At 37.8% G+C, this 23078-nt stretch overlaps 1 protein-coding gene across 6 annotated transcripts in view; it reads right to left on the bottom strand.

The window, feature by feature from the left end:
• SENP7 (SUMO specific peptidase 7) overlaps positions 1–23078 on the bottom strand; it is a 41651-nt gene that overhangs the window by 6377 nt on the left and 12196 nt on the right. For 3 of the 6 annotated variants that reach the window (XM_050333007.1, XM_050333006.1, XM_050333011.1), the window contains exons 4-21: positions 22851–23048; positions 21066–21263; positions 18104–18219; positions 17160–17335; positions 15795–16149; positions 15072–15223; positions 14057–14203; positions 12542–12575; positions 9789–9962; positions 8003–8265; positions 6841–6974; positions 5564–5680; positions 3945–4064; positions 2909–3001; positions 2017–2204; positions 1546–1598; positions 1184–1221; positions 887–955 (exon numbers count right to left, since the gene is read on the bottom strand). In XM_050333007.1, coding sequence (XP_050188964.1) covers positions 887–955; positions 1184–1221; positions 1546–1598; positions 2017–2204; positions 2909–3001; positions 3945–4064; positions 5564–5680; positions 6841–6974; positions 8003–8265; positions 9789–9962; positions 12542–12575; positions 14057–14203; positions 15072–15223; positions 15795–16149; positions 17160–17335; positions 18104–18219; positions 21066–21263; positions 22851–23048 — 2625 coding nt within the window. The remainder of the gene's footprint in view (positions 1–886; positions 956–1183; positions 1222–1545; positions 1599–2016; positions 2205–2908; positions 3002–3944; positions 4065–5563; positions 5681–6840; positions 6975–8002; positions 8266–9788; positions 9963–12541; positions 12576–14056; positions 14204–15071; positions 15224–15794; positions 16150–17159; positions 17336–18103; positions 18220–21065; positions 21264–22850; positions 23049–23078) is intronic. The other 3 variants (XM_050333008.1, XM_050333009.1, XM_050333010.1) reach the window with 3 other exon arrangements.

Below are 23078 nucleotides of genomic sequence, written 5' to 3'. Positions count from 1 at the left end.
TGGCTGTAGACTTTATAATTAATTTGTTTTAGCCTGACCACTGCCCAAAACAGAACAAAAATCAACTCAAGGAAAGAAGGGATCAAGGAACCCCTGCATCCATTTCCACAAACTTCAGCTTCCTGGGTGTAACTGAAAATCAAAGGAATAAGAGGCATGATTCCCAAACTTCCCTTATCTCACAACTCCATAAATCTCCACTTGTTTTCTGACTTTTTGTGACATCTGTCTAAACTCCAGGTAACCACACTCTCTGGAATTTCAACCTCGGGAACAGCACAAAGCATAGAGCATGAAAATCACAGATCCCACTGAGATTTTATCCATAAGTAAAGGAATAAAATTTGCTATTTCATTCTTCCTCCCAAGACACACATGGTAGGGAGTCCTCTCTATTTAGGAAAAAGGTGGTTTCACAAAAATTTCTGATTCTCATCTAACCCTCTCGTACTATTTTGAAGAATTTGCTTTTACAAGAAGGCGGCATATTATTTGGTTTACAGATTTTTGTTCCTTTCAGTGAAATGAACACAACAGAGAAGAAAATGAACAGTTCTGTTTTGATTCAAATATCTAACAACTTTTGAAAAAGTTATTGATAGATGCTTTTCTACCTTAAAATGTTTTTCTACCCTTATGTAAACATGTAAAAAATGTTTTTCTACCCTTAAAAACACCCTCAATTACTCAACTGGATGGGATAATCTCTTCCACCCCTCAACAACAAAACCCCCTCTACTTCTATTTTTTTTCCAATTTTAAAAACTGTCTATTTTACAGTTTTTTTAGCATTAGAAATATACACCTTTATAGAGAAAAGTATTTGGAATATAGAAATATGACCACCAGCATCTCTTGTTAAAAGGCAGAAACTGTAGTTACTTACTCTCTCAAAACCTGAACTGTTTTCTGCGCAGAACCAGCTTTCAAAGAATCTAAGATGAGTATACAAGGCCTGTATATAACAAAAACAAACAAACAAATCATTGTAGGCTTTCATTATCACACTACTGAAGCAAATATTTTCTTTGAACAGAGCTTACCAAGAGCATCAATATCTGAACCAATGTGGTAAAAATGGACAAGTACCTTCAGCTGTGGCTTTATGAAAAATAATTGAATTACTGCAGAATTTCTTAATGTAATTTAATGTTACAAAATTAGAAGAAAAACTGAAACATACCTTTTACAAATCTGCCTTTTGGAATTACTTAGGGAGATCTGAGAGAAAAGAAAAGAAAATAATTTTTAAAAAATTAACAGCAATTATAACGTATCATCTTCATAGATATAAAGGTAGTGAGAGAAGCTCTCATTTCAGGAAGACAGATAAATCATTTTTAAAAACACATGAAAGTATAGCAGAGCAACACAGGTAGGCAAAGGAGGACTTAAGGCTAATTAAAAATGCCTTGCACATACTGCGGGCTATGCAAATATTTGATAGCTACTGCAAAAAAGATGATGCAAAAACACTTGGTCAAGTCTCACAGCCTTCAAAACCAGAGTAATACATTTTCTCTGTCAGTACAAAAAGGCACTTACTTTAGAAATAGCTGAATCTAGAACTGAAGCAGCAGCAGCAATTTCATTGCCACCTAGTACAAAAGAACAAATTATTAAGTCTTTAAGAAAGTATTTTCCAACCAAAATATTTTTATTTCCAAGTTTCTGATTATTAGCATTAAAAATATGACAGTGAAGAACTAACTTATAAACTAACTTTGAACATTCGTATCTGAATGTTCAAATAGAGTTACTGAGGGTCTTCCTTCCTGATAAAATTCTTACTGAAATGAAAGAACTTTCCAATCATGACTGATTTTACACGTCCCTTCCAGTACTTTTCAGAGTTGCAGATAACCTGCAGTCCTTGCTATGGATGGTAATATAAAAACAAACTACATCAACCTCAATATCCTAAAAAGTATCTCTTACTTGATTTCTCTCCTTCAAGGATTAAGACACTGTTAGAACTGTATATGGCTTGACATCATTCTCTTCTGGATTACCTACCTTTTGAGAATAAAATTCTGTTAGAATCCATTTCTTCTTCACCCTTGAAGAACACTGAACCAGGTCTAGTGTTCTCACTCTCTGACCGAAGTGGAGACTGGTGAGATAGAGAATTCTGATGGGGACACTCCTCATACACGGCTTCTTCTAACCAAGGGAAACAGATAACTGCAATGTACCAATGAGACCTGCCCAGCAGGGGGGAGACAGGGGAAAAATGTCAAAGCTGTGAAACATTTGGTTCTCAAAAGGCTATCAAAAGCTTTTGTAATACTGAGAGCTCATGAGCAGCTGTTCTGTGATACATAACCATCACTGCCATGTTCCTTTATGGCATCTCATACCAGTCCCCTCATTTTACTTTGCATTGTGGAGTAACAGCAAAAATCAGCATCAATTCCTTTGAAAAAATACCCAAAAATTTGTCACAGCAATTTATCAATGTTTGAGCACCCATCCCAAAATGTAAGGAAAAAGAAAAAAAGTAATAATCTGTGATGGTGATCCCAATTTTGAATGTAGCTGAAGGTGCGGCACACCTTTAGCCTCATTTCTTTCTGCACCTGTTTTCCATACGTACCTCTCCATGACTATTCAGTGTTACAAGAGAGTTTCCACTTACAGGCCAGTTATTCAGCCAGGCCAAGGCACAGACTATGGAAGTACTACTTTTACAAACACCAGAAGTGCAAAGTTTACTGATGAAAACTGAATTAAGCATTTTACCTTTAGAACAGACTTCAAAATTACCCATTTCACACCTGTTACTTCCTCAAAATTTTAAGTGTCATGTCCGATGATCCAACCTTACAGCTATGAGTTTTTACCACCAAAACATTCAAATATTTAAATCTTTAAACATCACAAAAGTGTTGAAAACACACAGACTTACTCCTCATTCACAGGCACAAAGATATAATCTTTACTGAAGATATTTATACGACGAGTCCATGTTCTTACTCTTCTATGCCTTCTCTGTGCCACTCTGAAGAAACCAAATGACAACTGTTATTTGTTTTTGTTCTATTCAGTTAAGGCAAGCACAGGAATTAGGACTCCTACACCTTCCCAGTTCCTCACTGTGTTTTTCACTTACTCTTGAAATTTCCCCACAGATTAAAAATAAATCAGCACACCACTGAGCCCAAGTGACAAACAAGCCATTTCTGAACCATCTCAAACTCTTCTGGAAAAAAATTACTCATAGATTTGAATGGATTTCTTGCAGTTATTTATCAACTAATTATTATTTACTACACTAAATGCAAAAATCTCACCTAAACACCAGTCAGTGTAAAAACATATCTATAGTAATTTAAAAACATCCATGAATTAAACTTTCCAATGCCACTTTTGAAGGTCTGTCTAAACAACCTTATCTTTTGAAGGAAAAAGCTAAATGCCTTGCACAGGGTCATCTAGCACACCTGCAGCAAACACAGAAGAGAAACAGATTCCCTCCAGTCCTGAGATTTAAATGCTGGAGCACATTTCATTTCCAGTTCTACAGACATAAAGCATGAGGAGATGACACTAGGAGAATAAGAAAATTCTGAGAAGAAAACTAAATTTAGATTTTGAGCTTCCTTAGTTTGCACAAGTTGAAATAGAAACCAACATTTCACAGAACTTTGCTCTGAGTTTCTGATTAAAATATCAAATACATAAATAACTGTCTGAAGTAAATATTCAGATAGAGTTGGAGAAAGGCGATAACATTTTCATTCATATTCAATATGAATCATGTGTAGATTTTAAGGAAAAACACCAATATGCTTAAATCGTTGAGTTACAATATTCAACCACTAATCCTTTGGAGAACACCAATTACTATTTCATGTACTAATCAGTAGGTGATCTGGAGAACTTCCAAGTGGCATAAATAGATAGCCCGTTTCTGGTTACAATGGTATCTAAAATGAACTTACGAAACTTTGACATCCCCCTCAGAGGTTTTTTCTGTCCTGGTCAGGCACTTATAGAAGAAACTGCTAAAAATGTGTGTACGGTCAGCAAGACGTTTTGGTACCTTCTCCAACAACAGGTACCTACCAAAGGAAAAAAAAAAAAAAAGGAAGTTATTAAATTCCTTTTCTAGAAACTACTATTACTGAAAAAACATTAGAGTCATTAAAATGACTTATAATACTCAGGTTATAATTACTACCAGTTGTCTTCACACCCACTAATCATGCCAAACTTGTCTCTCTGCTCTATTTTAACTATTCACATGCATGGACATCAGAGTGTATAACAGCCATGCAATAATTTTTTGTCCCAGATTTGTGCTCCAATATTCAAGCTTCTGAATTTCTTTTTAAGGTTAGGTATTTAGCCCTTGCAATTAAGACAGGCTTAAAACCTAACCAAATATAAACCTATGGAGTGCTATACTCCTGCATGTACAACATGCAGGAGTACAATAAATTGCCCATTTTACTTCTGCAGGTTAAGCATGTGAAAGTCAAATATTCTATAAGTACTTATTATTTCACTGCTGATAACTTCACTATAAACATCAGCTTGAGTGTTTATTCTGTCATCCTAGAATGCCAAAGCTCTCATAATTGCAGTTATCCTACACAAGGTACCTCCAGCTTCATCTGATGACTTGGAAAACAGAGTCATACATGATACAGCTTGCAACACAATGAAAGCTGAGAATGTGGGAAATCTAACAAATTTTAAAAGCAGAGAAGTTTCTGCAATGATTGCATTAAATTCTTTTACTTAGATCTTTCTTTTCATGTTGAGATGAAGCTACAGCTATTGAGAGGACCATGTTGCATTATTTATTTCTAGTTTAGAGCAAAATACAAGGGGGTCTGCTGCAAAATCCCATTGAAACACTCTGTAACACATGTCCTTTCCCACTCCTCTAGACAAGGTTTCCTATTGCTCCTGCTCCTTCAGCCATCTGGATGCCAAGTAAAATGGAATTCTTGCTGACAACCTTCAACGAACCAGAATTCCTCTTAGGTCTAAGTCAGCAGTGTGAAAATAAACCTCAGCTTTAGGGAATGGTGGCCACAGTGCCAGTTTTTGAAAAATTGCTTTCACAAACATCTTTAGCAGGGTGGCATGGAGTAGCTTGGCCAAGCACAACTTCCTCAAGAAGTATTAGCTGTGCTCCTTTCTGCAGCAGATTTGCATCAGAAGAATGTCTGAAATTGCAAAGAATAGCAGAGGATGCTCCACTTCATGCAAACTTAGTAAATAAAACACTAGTGCAGACCATTTACTTTGTTCAACTGCCCTAACACTGCTCAGCACTTTCTGTTGCGTAAGGTCACCAAGAGGCTTTTTTTCTTCCACTTACTCTGTCTGGATTATATCACAGGCCTTTGAAGGGACATAAAGAATTAAATTAAAACAAATAAAACTGCAAGAACATAAAAAAGCTTTTAGACAAGTCCAACGTACAAATTCATCACACTCTTTACTTCTGAAATTGTTGTATGGTGTTTAGTGACCAACATTTACAGTAACATTCAAGTCCAGATCAGGCCCCAGAAAGAAGGGTACAAGCAGGACTGTGATTACTTACTTAAGATAGAAATCAATGATGACATCATTGAGAAATTCCCCATATTCTAAGCACTCTAAGTCTTCTCTTGTGACTCCCAGTCCTCCTTTTGCAGGTGGGGGTGGGTAAACAATTAAACTAGAAAATATAAATCATGTCGTAACAGTGACAAACTGTTTTACATGACACTCTTCTTAGTATGGTTGTTTCACACGTAGAAGACTTTCTAGAAAACCTGTTAAAAGTAGTAGTTCTCAAAATTGTTGGCTAACTCAAGAGTCCTTTATCGTTTCTTCCTCCAGTAGCCAAGTGTTTCAAAAGAAATACTCACTCCAATGCACACTGAAACTTTAAGAAAAACTTTGGAAAGGAGAATATTTTTTAACTTCATCTTGTTTTTCTATTCTTGATAAAAGCAGTTGAGAAATGGCTATATAAAATGTGAAGAAATACCAGGGGACAAATGGTCTGAATGAACAGCCCAACAAGGACTCCGACATTTCCAGGCAGTGAATTTGGGCTTGTAGCATATGTATTTTAAGTGGTTTAAGACAGCCCGAGTTACGTCTACCACTAGTATTTAAAATGTACGTAAAAGGCTCCAGACTCAAAACCATAGTAATTAACTGGAACCACGAACTGAGCATTTTTGTTGTTGAAGAAGCAAAACCAACTGTGACACTGTCAGTAGAAACAGTGACAGCAAAAGGCAAGAGTTCTTAAGAGCAATTTACTCTGGTAATATTTGCTGTACTACAGGTATGAGGACCAAGAGGCAAGTGCAGACAGAACTGAGCATGTGAGTGTTCTCCCAGCATCTTGATACACTAGTGTCTTTTTCCAACCAAGCTCCTGTACTAACAAGTAAACTGTATGACACATCAGTTATAAAAAGACTGGGACACAGTGAAAGAAAATGTAGTTTAGATTTTAAAAAAGGTTCAGCTTAAGTCAGCAATAGTTCTGCTAAGATGGACTTAGATGGACACTTACAGAACGCATGAGGTCCCTACCCTCCCCACTGATGCAACCATGATTAGATCTTGTAGTCACAGTTCAAGTATTCTTTAATTTCTGTGGGATTTTCTGTCATCCTGTAACACATCCATTCTGTCTGTTAACTATCAGGATGGAAAATTAATAACTACACTTAGACTTCAGGATATTTTAGATATCTAGAGCAACTTTCACACAACTTCAAAGTCAACTAGAGAATGGTAGTTAAGTGAGGGTTTTTATTCCAACAACTTATTTATTCCATTTCTTTTACTTTCTTATTTATATGAAACATTACTTACTTCTTAAGTGCTCCTGTTTCTCTTACTTCTTTCCATTCTTCATTCAGTGTAGAGGACAAAGAGATAGAATAACAACCACAGTTCTGCTTACTTGCAAGTGCATAACTGGGTCTGACCACTTTTAGTTTTGATTCCTACCAGAAAAAAACACAAACAATAATAATAGTAAAAAAGCATTATACAGTTTGTTATATATGTAAAACAGAACACATAAAATTCAAGCTTAAAGCCCACAGGAATAACCTGCATCACTGAAGAGGACTGTTGCTAGAGAGCAAAGGATACCCTTCAGGATTTAGGCAAATGTGCCACTGTTCAGGTAATAAAAAGTAATGAGTCTTTCAAAATGATGACAGGTCTTAGTTCATAATCTCTCCAAAACTGTCCAAGTATTATTAGGCAAGTGACAGAGAACTGGTTTTGGAGAAGAAACATGACCTGAAAGGATGGAGACAAGTATCAGGCTGTCTTACTTGGAGCTGTGTGTGCTTGGAAGGTTGAAAATCCAGCCCTTGAACAATTTACCTGAAAAATGATACAGATTTGAGCTTGCTGGCTCCCTATTTAAGTCCCCAGTTTCATGGATCATATTTATCTGTCATCTCTGTGCTTTTTACTAGTGGGAACAAATATATGTGATTTCTGAAGTGACAATGATGGAGGGTTGGATTTAGACATTTACTCCTCAGAGGGATTAAACCTTGACAACACATTAACTTGCACAGATACAAATCCCCAGCAGCCTGAGGAATCATTCAGCATTTCAAGCTGTGGAGACCCCACAAGTACATCTAGAGGTGCCTGGAGAGCAATATACACAGCTCCTTCTCTGCTGCTTTTCCAGCTCAACCTAAAAATGTCTCCACCCCTCATTACTTGATTAACTCCCAACTTGCTCCCCCAGAGACACCAGAAGGGCAGGATATCCCTGTTCTAAATATACACAACCATATAGGTTAATCTAAAGCACAGGCACCTGCTATTCACTGATGAGGTCTACACACTATCCCTCTGTGGACACAACCTAGTTGACTGCTAATTTTGCAGCCATCATGACTGTTTTTTATGAGCCATGGATTAAGAAAGAAGGTTGATGGAAAATTTACTAGAATGTGTGAATGCCAACAGGGGGTGATAAATAAAGCAACAGCTACACACTAACCTGAACTGCAGGTTCAGGAGCATCTGAGGTACTCTTTTTTGGCATATATTGCTTTAGTAGATCCTTATGGTAACTCATGAAAGAGCTTTCTTCAGGAGAAAGATCCTTAAACAAGGGAAATGCTTGCTTCAAGGACAAAAACTCCGCGAGATCTGGTGCTCTGTTCTTCTTGCTCACACTTGTAATCAGTTCAGTCAGTCTGTCTTCTTCCCATTCTCTGAGTGGTTGGGACAATTCAAGAAATACAAATTCACCAGGTTCAGCTGGAAAAAGGAGAGAATGGATAGTATTAATTATTAGATTATGTGATAAGAGCTTGTCTGCACACCCATAAAGGAGCACAGAGAGCCAATGGCAGGCAGGGGAGCCCAAATAATACCCTACCAGGTTCATCACAGGGGCCATCAGCCCACCAAAGGCCCACCTGATAAGCCCAGAGGAGCACAGGGGCAAAATGGCAGGTAGGAACCCAAATTAAGGATTGTGAGGAAGACAAACACAACCTGGGCCTTTCCCAGGGCTGTCCCAGGAAAGTCACAGCCCAAGGGTCCAGATCTAACACCTACTGAGTCGATGCTAGAGCACTTTCTGAACTGTATGGTACACGTGACGGGATGCAAGGGAAGAGTATTTTGGGATTACAAAGGACTTAATATGGGTTGTTGTAGGGAAGAACTAAAGGCAGGCAATGGGGAGGAAGGTATGTGGGAAAAGAGAGGGCTGGCCATGCCGTGTGCATTGATCAGCACAGCCTGTCTTGTCTTCTTATAAAGTTCTTTCTAACTCTCCTGGGTAAGGAACTCCTCTGACCCCTTTCAGGCTGTCAGATACACCACATTATATTTTCCTCTAATGTTAACACACTAAGAAGGCAGAGGTTTCTTCAACAAGAATGTAACCAAGGTAAATAAACCTAAAACTAAAAGATGCCTCACAGCCTCGGATTCCACTCATTTCACTAGAAACTGTGTCTTACAGAAGCTACCAGTAACTTCAATAAACTTACTTTGAGTAAAGGTAGCCCTCTGCTAAAATTTCACTCAGTATTTTGCTTCAAACTACTTGCACTCCTTATGTTAAACTAACATTACTTATAATTTTTCTTCCTACAGGTGGTGACTGTACAGGGAATACATACTATTCAATTTCACACAGGCAACTCTGACATCATCATTTTTGTAGATGCTATTTTGCAATGATTTTGCTTACATAAAAACCTGGTGTAATTGTGCCACTCTGAACGTATGAGCAAAATTCATACTCAGTTTTACAGAGCTTCATGCTAGAAAAACAAATAGAGTCAGTCCATAATACCCTAAAGACTAAAGAGCCCACTTGGCCTTTAGTGGAAATTTTCTTCAACAATAATGCAATGGCCCAATGCAGTCTTGTGACAGATCAACTCAATCTTTACTTGCCAAGTTTTTTGTCTAGCTCATACCATACTCAGCAGTAAGGACAAGTAAAACATCCCATATATTTTAAAGGGAGAGATGCTTTATACACAAGCCTAGATAAAAGGGCTTTCTCACACAGATTACAATTAGACTGCATGTTGAGGTCTTTTTATTAAATAGCAGTTAGTTTTGAATCATATCATGTTAGATTTTTTCCTTCCAAATATAAGTATAGCAAGGTATTTTAGAAAAGCAAAACTGACCAAATTATATTTAAAATGCAATAAGCTTTTCTCCACATTCAAAAAACACAACTGTGAAATAACCACTTTATTGACATGCCATAAATTTAGACCTTTCCTTTGCTTTTAAGGAAAGAGATTACTTACATGGCTTGCTGATAACTGACTTTCCCAATTGGGTTTCCATGTTTTCTACATAATCCACAGACAACCAAAGAAAAATAATAGTTGTTGAAGAACAGTCACCATCACTTCTCCACAGGCCAAACCTTCTCAGATCCAGAGTATCCACTGTCAGCTTAATGTTCTTATTGAGAGCCACTGTAGAGAACAGAATTTAAAAGAACCATACCTTTAACAGCCATAGTCATACATGTTACAGTAATTACATGCTGAGATCTAAGTATGACCAGAGTGTATTAACACAGTACTTATAGATTTTATTCCAAGTATTACATAAAATACTGAGAATTCAACACTGACATCAGTTCCATCAAACTATGTTACACAAAGTTATGAAATTGTAACACCAAAAGCTAAACATCTAAATTTGGAATTCTTCCTGAAAAAAAAAAAAGTTGGTTTTTTTTTTTTTTCTAAAAACAACCACAGTTAAACACCTACAAATATATAAAAAAAAATATTGAAAATCATGAATTCCTATTTGCTTTTAGTCAATCCAATCCAGAACTGCTGACAAACCTTCTCCTAACACACAAAGAACCATAGAATTAGATGGGTTGGAAAGGACCTCTGAGATATCAAGTCCAAACCTTGATCCACTACCACCACAGTTACTAGACCATGGCACTAAATGTCACATCCAGTTTCTTCTTCGATACCTCCAGGGATGGAGAATCCACCACCTCCCTGGGCAGTCCCTTCCAATGCCTGATCACTCTCTCTGTAAAGAATTTCTTCCTAATATCTAACCTAAACCTCCCCTGACAGAGCTTGAGACCATGTCCTCTTGTCCTACTGATAGCTGCCTGGGAAAAGAGACAGACCCCCACCTGGCTACAACCTCTTCTCGGGTAGTTGTAGAGAGCGATGAGGTCACCCCTGAGCCTTCTCTTCTCCAGACTAAACAGCCCCAGCTCCCTCAGCCACTCATCACAGGACTTGTGCTCAAGTCCCTTCACCAGCCTGGCTGCTCTTCTCTGGACCCGCTCCAGCACCTCAATATCCTTCCTGAACTGAGGGGCCCACAGCTGAACACAATACTCAAGGTGCGGCTTCACCAACGCAGAGTACAGGGGAAGGATCACTGCCCTGCTCCTGCTGGCCACACTGTTCTTGATGCAGGCCAGGATGCCATTGGCCTTCTTGGCCACCTGGGCCCACTGCTGGCTCATGTTCAGCCTCCTGTCAATCAGCACCCCCAGGTCCCTTTCCACCTGGTTGCTCTCCAACCACTCTGTGCCCAGCCTGTAGCGCTGCAGGGGGTTGTTGTGGTCAAAGTGCAGGACCCGGCACTTGGCCTTGTTGAACTTCATCCCATTGGAGTCAGCCCAACTCTCCAGTCTATCCAGATCCCTCTGCAGAGCCCTCCTGCCTTCTGGTAAGTTGACACTCCCTCCCAACTTGGTGTCATCAGCAAATTTGCTGATGATGGACTCAATCCCCTCATCTAGATCATTGATAAAGATGTTAAACAGGACTGGGCCCAGCACTGATCCCTGGGGGACACCACTGGTGAGCGGCCGCCAGCTGGAGGCAGCCCCGTTCACCAGCACTCTCTGGGCCCGGCCCTCCAGCCAGTTCTTAACCCAGCACAGAGTGCCCCTGTCCAAGCCATGGGCTGCAGATTTTTCGGGAGTATGTTGTGGGAGACAGTGTCAAAGGTTTTGCTGAAGTCCAGATAGACACATCCACAGCCTTCCCCTCATCCACCAGGCACGTTACCTGATCATAAAAGGAGATCAGGTTGGTCAAACAGGATCTGCCTCTCCTAAACCCGTGCTGGCTGGCTCTGATCCCTTGTCCATCCTGTAGGTGCTGTGTGATTGCACACAGGATGATCTGCTCCATAACCTTGCCAAGCACCGAGCTCAGGCTGACAGGTCTGTAAGTTTCCTGGGTCCTCCTTCCAGACTTTTTGGTGGATTGGCGTGACATTTGCCAACTTCCAATCATCTGGGACCTCCCCAGGACTGTTGGTAAATGATGGAGAGTGGCTTGGAAAGCTCTTCTGCCAGCTCCCTCATCACCCTTGGGTGGATCCCATCCAGTCCCATAGACCTGTGAGGATGCAGATGGCTCAGCAGGTCACTAACTGTTTCCTCCTTGACTACAGGGGGGCTATTCAGCTTCTTATCCCCGTCTACGAGCTCCAGAAGCCAGCTGTCCTCAGGACAACCTGTCTTACTGTTGAAGACCGAGGTAAAGAAGGTGTTAAATACCTCAGCCTTGTCCTCATCTTTGATAATTATGTTCCTACCCATGTCCAATAAAGAATGGAGGTTTTCCTTGTTCCATCTTTGGAAAACCAACTTAATGCAAATCTACAGTTATATTCCTCTTATCTTTAGTCAACTCATATATTTTTGTTTAATTACCCTTAGGGTATAAACCCCTAACCTGAAAAGATTATTGTTTCACCTCAAAAACATGCACAGTCATTTTTACTACAGTTCAACACCTCTAATATGCAGAAATATGGGAGACAAGGCCATTAAAAATACAAGTTCACCTTAAAAGTACAAGAAACTGCTAAGTTATTAAGGCTTACAATATAGACACCAAAACTCCTTTACTGAAAAATAAGTGAAAATTATCTAATGTCTCTGTGAAAGCAAGTAAGATTATAAACTACACATAACAGAAATACATACTTTGTATTTTAATGCAGTACTTCAAAGATACAGTTAAGAGAACCCTAAAGAAAAAAATTCTCTTACCCTGGAGTGGGATCACAATATTCTTTGCTGTAAACTGAAATAAAAAAAAAAATTACTTTGCTTTTTACAAATTGATTAAATCAATATAAGAATTTGTACTTATCTCCATGTCTTTCCTTACAGTCAAATACACTGAAAATAATAGAACTATTTAGGTTGGAAAACACCATTCACCAAGTCCAACCATTAGCCTGACACTACCAAGTCAAATATGCCTAGTTTGAGATTTCAAACTGCCTATTTCACCTAAAAGAACACTCCCAAACACTCCTAAAGACATACTGCAGAACCTAAATGACAGCACATAACTTGCAGAGACGCTATGCACTGAGAAACAAACAAAAAGTTACAGAGCTGCCTAGAGGTTCCTTAAGAAGAAGAAAAAAAGATAAACACTTGAGACAAAAGGAGCTAAACCAACCCATGATAGGCTGTCAGATGCACTATTTGAATTAAGTCACAACAGAAACAATTCGACACTGGGGTGTTACTTTGCTATTTACAATAATTTTTGAATTAAAGGCCTTGAAGGATTTCACTTGCACTGCTGCTGTGCTAAAGAGACTTCGCTAAATAAAGAGTGCTTTATTGTCACTTTGACAAAAGGTTCTCATAGACATTGACAGAACAGGTTTCTCCTACATTACCACACTAAGTACAAAGTTGTGTTCTCCAAGGAAAACGTCTACTTTACACCTAAAGCACTGATTCTAAAATTATTTCAACTAATCCTTCAAATTATTTTTGGCCTGTTAATTTAGGAAGTTTCCATTAAATGTTTCCATAAGTGCACAAGAACTGCTGCACAAAACTTCTGCTTTGTGAAAACCTAAAATTATTATTATTACAATCCAAGATTTCAAGATGTCTTACTAAAAGCAACAGAACATATGCAGGTTCAAACATTTCTTTTTCAGTTGCAATATGCAGAATGAGCCTGGTCAAAGACCTGATAAACTTCTGGAGCTTGAACTCCATTTAAGCAGATCCTCACTTATGTTTCTCCACCCAATGAATAGCATGTTGCCTATGCACTAGTGGTTTTAGTACTGTTTTTATGTTCTTTAATGCCAAAAACCAAGCAATTTTCTGTTTAAAAGGCAAGATTAGAGCATAATATATAACTGAACTCTGATCATTATGGATTACTTTATTCTAAATCGTTACTATTTCTGAGAAAAGTAACTGGTATTTAAGTGACATTAATTGGCCACTAATATGGCCATTATTTTCTGTTAGAATTCATTACAAGCCTCCTCAGTATGAATTCTCAAGTACAGCATTTATACAGAACCTCTACATCTGAAAACTGTGGCCACAGAAAATCAGTTAGCTTTTCTGACAGCAATTCAAATGTACAAGGTAATGGACCACACACTCCACTGATTAGCCAAAGGAATTTGATGCAGCAATAATCAAAACTCAGTGTTTCCATACTAAGTACCACTGGTTTTGCCTAACCAGAATTTTAATTTTTAAATATTCTCGAAACATCATCATAATAGAACAACTTACCCTAGCAGGACCTACTGATAAGCATTTAAATCTCCCAATGTACAGACTATCAAATGTAACATCCAGCGATGGGTTATTCTGTTTTCTAGGTGTTCTCTCAGAAGGTAAGGCAATCAGGCATTTATCTTCCATCGACTCTGTTAAAAACTAGAAGAAAAAGTATATTTACTACAGGGCTTTAAATGAGATACTTCTCTCCTGTAACCTTGGGAATTTTTTACATCACGCTGATAAGAATTTACTCCCAAAGTCAGCTTCCATATAAAAATTCCATATTCAAAAGCTTTAAGTGTTATTACATGTCTTTACATGTTATTAATGTCTTTAAAGGCCTAAAAATATCTTTTATCACCTTCGCTGCCAAGACATGATCTGTGCACTTTACTAATCTAGAGCCAAGTAAAAACTCAAAGCAGAGCAACAAAATAATAGCCCTCTTTTCGTATCAAAGGTTCAGGATCCAATTCAACGCTTATGATCAAAATGATGCAACTGCGAGAAGAGGCAGCAATCAATGGCTCTTGACTTGTTTCAGGATAACATAAATCCAGGTCAAAGTGAGCAGCACAAGGCTAATCAAGTCCAAAATGAGGTAACCACCTTTATGGCTAGTTCTAAATTTACATTTTACTGCTAGCCACACAGAAGAGGAAACTTTACCCTCTCTCTCTCTGCTGTCAACAAAGATCCTTGAATTTCTCCATGCACTGAATTACAACAGAGGACTGGCTGACAAGAAGAAACTGCAATCAATTTAAAACACTGTGAGGAAACAAGTTTTTCACAGATGTATCTTCATCATATCTATTTCTAGCTCAGGTTACTATTTAATCCTTTCTGGTTTCTGATAATAAACATTTCCAAATAGGAAATACACTGTATGTTACAGAAACACTGAAGCTTCAGAGCCAGAGAATTCTGCTTGTGGCTGGGACTATAAACAATAATTTTCTACAACAAATAGTGTAGAAATAAAGGGTTGGTATAACAATACATCGGCCAAAAACTAAACTACCTGCTCTTTGTGGCTTTCCATCTTGTCTTCCAGTTGCTTAGCTGAGAAGTCAGACTGTTGGTCTGTTTCTTTGATTTCAGTGATACCATCCTGCATCAGCTCTGTGCACTGTGGTTCAGCAGGTGAATCTTCATCATCACTGGAAAGGACGACTAAAGAGGGAAAAAAAGAAAGTATTCATATACTACATGACACAGCCTCAAGAATATTTCATTCATTGTGGATTTCAGACAAGCAAAGACTTCTCTCTTGCAGTACGTAATATCAAAGTACATTGCCCAAACCAGTCAAGATCTAGATCTGTGTGCATGAAAGTGCAAGCAACAAGTACTGTTTTGTATCTGTATGAACACCTTTTATCCAAGATCCTCAAAACTATTTGGCTATTAAAAGAAACAGGTCACAACTCAGTTGCTTCAAACTAGAGAATATTTTTTTTCAGCTTAAGCGTGAGCTTAAGTACAAGCTCGATTTTCCATAGCCACAAAATCAGCCACAAAATAAGGACTGGAATTTTAAAATCTTGCTGTCTATCCTGTCTCTCAAGTACAAGACCCTCTGACTCTAGGCACTGATCTGTAACCTGCTCAATGCATTACACACAACACGATCTCTGTCTTCAATCTTTTGTTCTCTACGTTTCAACCAGCCAGTCAGGCTCGAGCTCTCCTAGTACTTAAGTGTCCCAACAGTAATTGTCAGCAGCACAGACATAGTACATACTTGGGTCAATGGAAACAAGTTGCTGATTACCCCTGCAGATTCTGTTCCGCAGTTTGCTCAGGTACTGAGATGGGTCCATCTTTAATTTCCTGATTGTACTAACTCGTGGTACAATCACGTCCTCGCTGGTGGCAGAAGGCTGCTTCTCTGACAACTTCCTGGGAGAAGACTCTGAGCCAGACTCCTCTGTGCGGCTGTGAGCAGGCCTTAAGTGGTTGTGCGTGGAAGTGTCTTTAGAGTCTCTCTCTAATGGCTGGGTAGTACAATCCAGCACCAGAATAGCATTAGACCTGTCACCTTGTCCATCCTCACAGGGTGTTTTGCAGCCAGGAGTTGAACTCAAACTTTGCTTTTCCTAGAAACAGGAATCAGAGACAGGATTTAAGTTTATTCCTCGACATTTCTAGATGGTTCATATCACTGAGACTTAGCTATGTGCTTAATGCAGCAACATTTAATGCTCAGTTCAGGACAATTTCTCCCTCCTCATATTCTAAAGGTTATTATTATACAAAAACATAAGGGACAACTTTTTAGACATTTACCATGACCACCCTTCAAACTGAACAAGGAACTAAGTCTTATTTTTTACTAGCTCTCTCACTGTCTGACACTGAAAGACCAAGAATCAGTGATGTTCACCACTTTCCCATAAGTGTGGCTTGGTCAACTGGGCTAAGAGGATTCAGCAGCTGCCTGTCTCTGGGGGGTTTTAATCAGAAGGTGACAGGGATGCCTTTATTGTATTCAAATGCTTGAATATAAATCTGTGTACTTGACTAATTCCCTCAGTCTTTTGTTTATGTTTTTTGTTTTGGTTTGGTTTTGTTTAGAGGGTTTTTCTGAAAACCTTAGTGATGGATAAGAATAAAACTTTAAGGAAGAGTACAACAGACTGAGAAGAAGATGACATTTGCAAGATTTCAACAACCTTAGGTATATTTAGTAATTTTTGTATTAAAGCCCTAATTAGTCCCTAGCTCTATATCATCTGTGAAAGAAGCTTCACTTAAGCAGTTAGATGTTTTATTTACAAAATTCTTTTAGTCCATGCTCCTGTTTGAAGGAAACATTGTCATTCACCTCTCACAACCTTTTTTGCTACAATAAGCATATTCTGATGTTGTGGACAGAAGTACATTTACTCATTCCTTTGGATGCATCACTCAACTATTTTCCCTCAATGGGTATAATGTGCTAATATACCTGTATAATGAGTCCTACTTATTACAATAATTCTTTAATTTGGGATGTTGCTAATGCAGCTACTGAAGTAGCTACTAACGCAGGATGTTGCTAACGCAGCTACTGAAGTGTGTGCGTGAGTGTACATGAACACATACATTAAAATTAAATGCAACTTACAGAGAGTACAAGTGATTTTTCTGGAATGTGTGCATTACAATCATCAGAAATATGGCCACTGTGTCTTCTTTTCCTTTTCTCAGAATCAAAAGAGCCCGAGTCCTTCTGACTAAGAGTAGTGCTGTTCATCTGTCTGCTCCTCCTCTCCAGTTCATCATAGTGCTTGTTTTCTGCATCTAAAAAGTAAGTGATTTAACAGATTATCCTTAAAAACCTTCACATTTCTCCATATCCATTATGTCTAAAATAAAATGCATGGAAGCAGGTATCTTCCACAGATATCTTCAGTAGTTCTTTCCTAATTGCGTATGGTTGCCAAAACATATTCCCTAAAATAATTAAGAGATATTATTATTGCATAATTACTTAAGGGTATAGTCAAATTCATAGCTCCCTTCCAAGTAAGAATTAGTCTTTCTTTAATCTTCTGCCAGATGTAATATTCTCAATTTCCTGTTCTAATCTGCAAATATTACTAATGCAAGTATTACTAAATAATACTAATCAGTATAAAAGGCAGTACATTAACCCTGGAGACTGAGCATAGAGGTCATAATTCTTCAGCAGTGAATACAAATATTGTCAAATAGCATAAACATTTTAGCAGTGTTCACAAACCATTTGACCATTCTTAATGGATTACATTCTTGATTATGAAAGACTTTTTTAGAAAATCAGGATTATAAGACTGCAGTGAGGTTTTCTTCAGTTTCATTTTTTCTTCCACAGGTTTGATTCACCGTAGTTTTATTCCTATTTAAAACCAGGCATTTCATATATTTTACCATACCTGTAAAAAACTGCATTGAGAGGAAATACATGCAGTGCTTGCAACACCTATTTTATTTCTGTGCTCTTCTTGTAATAATAGACTGATAAAAGGAAAATATTCCAACACTCCCCAAAATTCATACTTAAATGCCAAATGACTGCTCACTACAAACCTTTCTTCTGCAGCTCCCGCCTTCTTAACGTGACAGCATTAGTTTTTCCTGGTTCCTTAGAGGATTTGGTCAATTTACACAGCTCATCATCTGTCTTTCTCAGACAACGTTCAGACCTGCAAATAACACTAACTATGACTTATCTTCCATTTTGAAAGAATATTGAAGAAAAAAAAAAATCTCAACAGAAACTAGAGTTGGTTAGACTACAAGTTTCTGCCTTTCTCACAAAATTTGTGGACCTTGGCAAAGCAAACAATTAATTCAGTCTGACTGTGGAAATACACAGATATTTTAACAATGTTAATGAAACAGATCCTTCTAAAAAGCACAAAGTACAAAAATTGACATGCTTAACATCAGGCACAAATATTTTACTGTAAGGAGAGACTGCAAGAAGAACACGTAAGAAAAAAAAAGAAAGAACAACAGTCAGTTGTAATTAATATGGTGAGAATAAGACAATGTAGTATGTTTTTCAGATTCAGAATGACTAACAGAATCCAATGTCCAATGAGTAAGACCCTGCAATAAGAAATTATTTGAAATAAAAATTCCAGCTCAAAAGGGTCTGAAACCTGTGAAGGAGGTAAAGGAGGATGGGACACGGAAGAGAAAGAAACAAAAGGATTAATCCAAACGGATTTTGTGTTCATTGCTTTATAATGTGTCTAACTCAGAATGTTGTGGTCTCAAACTTGCTAAGAGCTAAGTGTCCATCACAATGACCAAAATCATTGACAGCTGAGCTTGGACTCGTACAGAACATCACCAACCATGGACATCTCTAACTAGATTGCCAAAACTGTTGGACACTTTCTGAACGGATGCCTATTCTTCAGTGTCTATCTGAACATTATTGTTGCTCTTTGGGAACACTGTAAAGACAAATAAAGATTTCCACAGTACTCTGATACTACAGTGATGAAGAGTATGTATAAGCACTGTGAAGAAATTACTGATTATCTTTCCATTCACAAAGTACCATGAACTGGATCATTCACAGAAGAAGTGCTCGGTAAGTGCTATTATTCATTCTGTATATTGAACAAGACAGGGTCTTCCATAGATTGGGTAGCTCTAGTTCTGGAATAACCTCACTGCAGAAAACTTAATTTTGGAATCCACATCTCTTTCTCAGTTTAAATTATCTGTATGCATAACAGCTGCATAGATCTGACTGCCTTAAAAGACCATACAAAACCATTGAGTGTTTTTCAGCATTTGTTTTACACCAACATCACAATTCAGGCATTTCAATAATAGGAAGTATCTCAATAGGACTGTTTCAGCTAACAAGCCTCCCTAAGCATATTGACTTCATACATAAATTCTGCACATTTTATTTGCAATTTCAAACTTTGCTGGTAATTCAGCACCCTTTAACAGACATATGCATTGTCTATGAAGCTAAAGCAGTATATACACTATAAAATGTTTTCAACAACCACAGGAAAGAAGTACTTTAACCACTTTAAAATCCTATGTTTCTTTACATTTAAAACCTACCTCAAACTCATTAGTGATACTGATAGGTCTTTTACATAATACATTAGAAAGTTGTGTATCAGGAACAGAATATTAATCATTCAAGCAATGAACCACTCCAAAGCTAAAGCAAGTTGAGTACAACAACTGCTAAAAAAATTACTAGTTCAAACCATTATTGTGGTTAATATAAAATTCAACAGCCACCCTCCAACTATGAGCTTGACAAAGAACTCAAGATGTTTCCTCAGATTTAGAGAGTTCAATACAAGATTTCATGTTTTCCTCTCTATAAATCCACTACCTTCCATCATCCAAAACATTACCAAGTAAAAAAAAATTAGATACTAAAAGATTTTGACATAAAACAAACAAACAAAAAAACCACTGCAACCCCCCCAACAAAACAAAAAATCCCCAAGAACATGAAAAAACCCCCCACACTTTACTCAACCTTAAGTTATAGAAAACTATTAGCAACAAATATAATATTTGAGACAGCCTAATGAACTGTTCTATCTAAATTTAAACTACTGTTCTATCTCATTTAAACTACAGCTTTGTCAGGTTAATTTAAGCAGCAATGTGTAACAAATATTAAAAAAAAAAAGGAACTAAAAAAGGAATTCCTATTAAATTCAGTTCTCTAATATGTTGATGTATCAAAATGAGGAATATGACTTACTTCTCTCAACTTTTATCTAGGAACTGTTAATTGCTCCTGCCCTCAAAAAAACATTCTTCTCTTCCTCTTTCTACCTTCTTCCTCCAAATTTCTTGCTAAATTCTCCTGTGGAAAATTTGCTGTTGAGCAAAGATGTAGCCATAACAGATAAGAGGAGACAGCTTACTTTGAATGCAACTGCCTTCTTACACCAAAATGTTACATAACTCTAATATTTGATTTCCACTAATTTTCTATGTCTAGCATTACTGTGATGCTCAGTCAACCTAAACATAGGAAAAAGGGAGGAAAAGAAGATGTTAAGGGGTAAGACGACACACACAGCCCTTAAACAATGTCACCCTGTTAGGATTGAGACCACTGGTGGGTTAATGTGAAAAGAAATTAACTACTACAGAGAGGAATTTGGAAAATTTTGCAGAAGAAGTTAATTGAAGTCACGCCAGAACACGTTAACAGCTCCAAGAAAGCAAGATTTTGGTTGCAGACACAAAACCAACTCAGGTGTGTTTGAATTAATTGGTCATCTCCATAAATCAAAACACTGATCTACTGCAAACAGGAACTCCATCTAAGAAAGGAAAGTAGCCCATTATCATCAGGTCAAGCAAATCAGAACAAATGCAGTGTTAAATGGGCTCACTGGACAAGCATGTTAGTTGCACCCAGGAAAACTGATCTTGTGATTCAAGACAGGAGTAGAACCACAATTATTTCAGTGAAATTCTTTTGCATTGTGAAGTTATGTCATTTCAGGAAGACTGGCAAAATCAGCAATGAGTAACATACCTTTCAGACAGAAAAGAACTTTCATGAGGAGAACTTAATATTTGACATGTCTGCAGGCTGGCAACAGATGATGAGGGTAGTTGACCCGACTGCAATTTGTCAGCAGCTGGTAAATTTGCATCAATTGTTACGTGGTTGTCTATGTACTTTCTTCCAATTTTTGTCCTCAGGACGTTCGTCAAGATAACTTTGGGTTGCCTGCCATATATATATATATAACAGTAAATCATAAATACTGCACTGAAATCTAGAGAAAGAAACTTCTTGTTAAACTCACGTATCTAAGAGGCTTGATAATCAAACATCAGTATTTTCAGTCCCTTAGAGAAAAAAAAAAATCCCATCAAGAAACTTAAAATACATGGTAAGCAGATTAACACAAAAAAGCAACAAGAGACCAGGGTAAGAAAAACTAGCCATATAATTTCACCTCACCAAAATATAATTCACACTGCATTGCCTCTAAAACATCATGTAATACTGTTTAAAAATTGGTAAATGTTTATCTCTAAATAGCTTTCATGCAATATATTTACACATTTCTCAGAAATCTCGAGCAAAAAATCTTGATTTTCCTGTGAACAAGAAGCCTCCAGTGAAACAGACTGGATTTTCTCAAGCACTCAGCAAACAGGTAGAAAAGTAGCATGTACACAAAAAGGCAGCATTAGAATTTGTTCCCCTCAATTACGAGGTGACATTCTACCAAACAGCAAGGCTCAGAAAAACGTCCCCAGGTGTTAGAACACAAGCATCAAAAATAAGCTGAGCAGAAATACAAAGATACAACTGCCCACTTGAGCACACACAACTTACTTCATACAATGCTACTGCAGCCAGCTTGTTGTATAGCCCTCGATTTACCCACTTAAATTTCTCAATCTGAGATTTCAATTCTAGCACTTCCACTGCATTTTGTTTTGTATTACAGACGTAAGGTCTTGGCCTTTTGAATCTGTTCTGAACAACACAGTCCTTTGGGAATTGACTGTGTAATTCTCCTGTTGTCTGTATTCATCCACAGAGCAGACTCCAGCACAGACTGTGTGATGTCTGGGGAGCACTCAGATGCACAGAGATGTAAATTTGCTTTCAGACAGGAGACTACCTTACAGACAAAATGTTGCAGATGCAAGCAGGTGATAAACAATGAGCATACAACTGAGAGAAAAAGTTTAATACAGAAAAACACTGTTGACTGGATGTAACCTCCAATAAACAAAGTACCTAAACTGCCTACCATCAGAAGCTCAGAGAAAAACACAGAGAAAAAAAGCATTCACTATAGCCATACTTTTCCCTGGATATCTACACTTGACCACCGCTTGCAGGATGGTGAAGATGATACTGGACTTGATATGCTTTTCTTCTGACCTGTTATGTCGGTTCTCCTATTTTCTTGAGTAGTCTAAAGCAGCAACAGTGAAAAATACACTTGATACATTCTTCTGAGAAAAGGGTTGCAGTTAAATACAAGTGTATTCTTTACACAAGAATAAAAAAACGCAAACATTTTGAGAATCCAATGGTTAAATCAGAATTAATTGGTCTCGTCAGTACAGGACCATCTAGAAGTCATTTGAACAGAAAAGCCACTACAACAGCCCGGCACCATCTCTCTCAATGATTATCAAATGGAACCAGGTACAGGTTAATTCAGTCAAGTCAGATGAAACACAGTTCATGAACCAAGACAGCTGTGGTACAACAAATAACATTTTCTCATGAAAAAATAACTGCAAGGAAAATGATTTTGTTTAGTGACATGAGGCAAAGACCACATACCTTTTAGATAGCAAAAGACTTTGGAGAGTAGGGTTTAAAATCTGCCATATCTTTAGGCTGGCAGTAGATGATGAGGGTGGTAGATCTGCCTGCAGCTTGCCAGCATCAGAAAAATTAGCACCAGTTTTAGGTTGCGCCTGTGTGTACTTTCTTCCTAGTTTCGTCCTCAGGACATTCGTCAAGATAACTTTGGGTTGCCTGCCATACATATAATAATACATTAATAAT

This window comes from Myiozetetes cayanensis, unplaced genomic scaffold, assembly GCF_022539395.1.
Source record: "Myiozetetes cayanensis isolate MyiCay16 unplaced genomic scaffold, myiCay2020 scf5-8, whole genome shotgun sequence".
Classification (NCBI taxonomy): domain Eukaryota; kingdom Metazoa; phylum Chordata; class Aves; order Passeriformes; family Tyrannidae; genus Myiozetetes; species Myiozetetes cayanensis.
The sequence above is the reverse complement of the archived record's forward strand: the minus strand, read 5'-3'. Positions and strand labels throughout refer to the sequence as shown.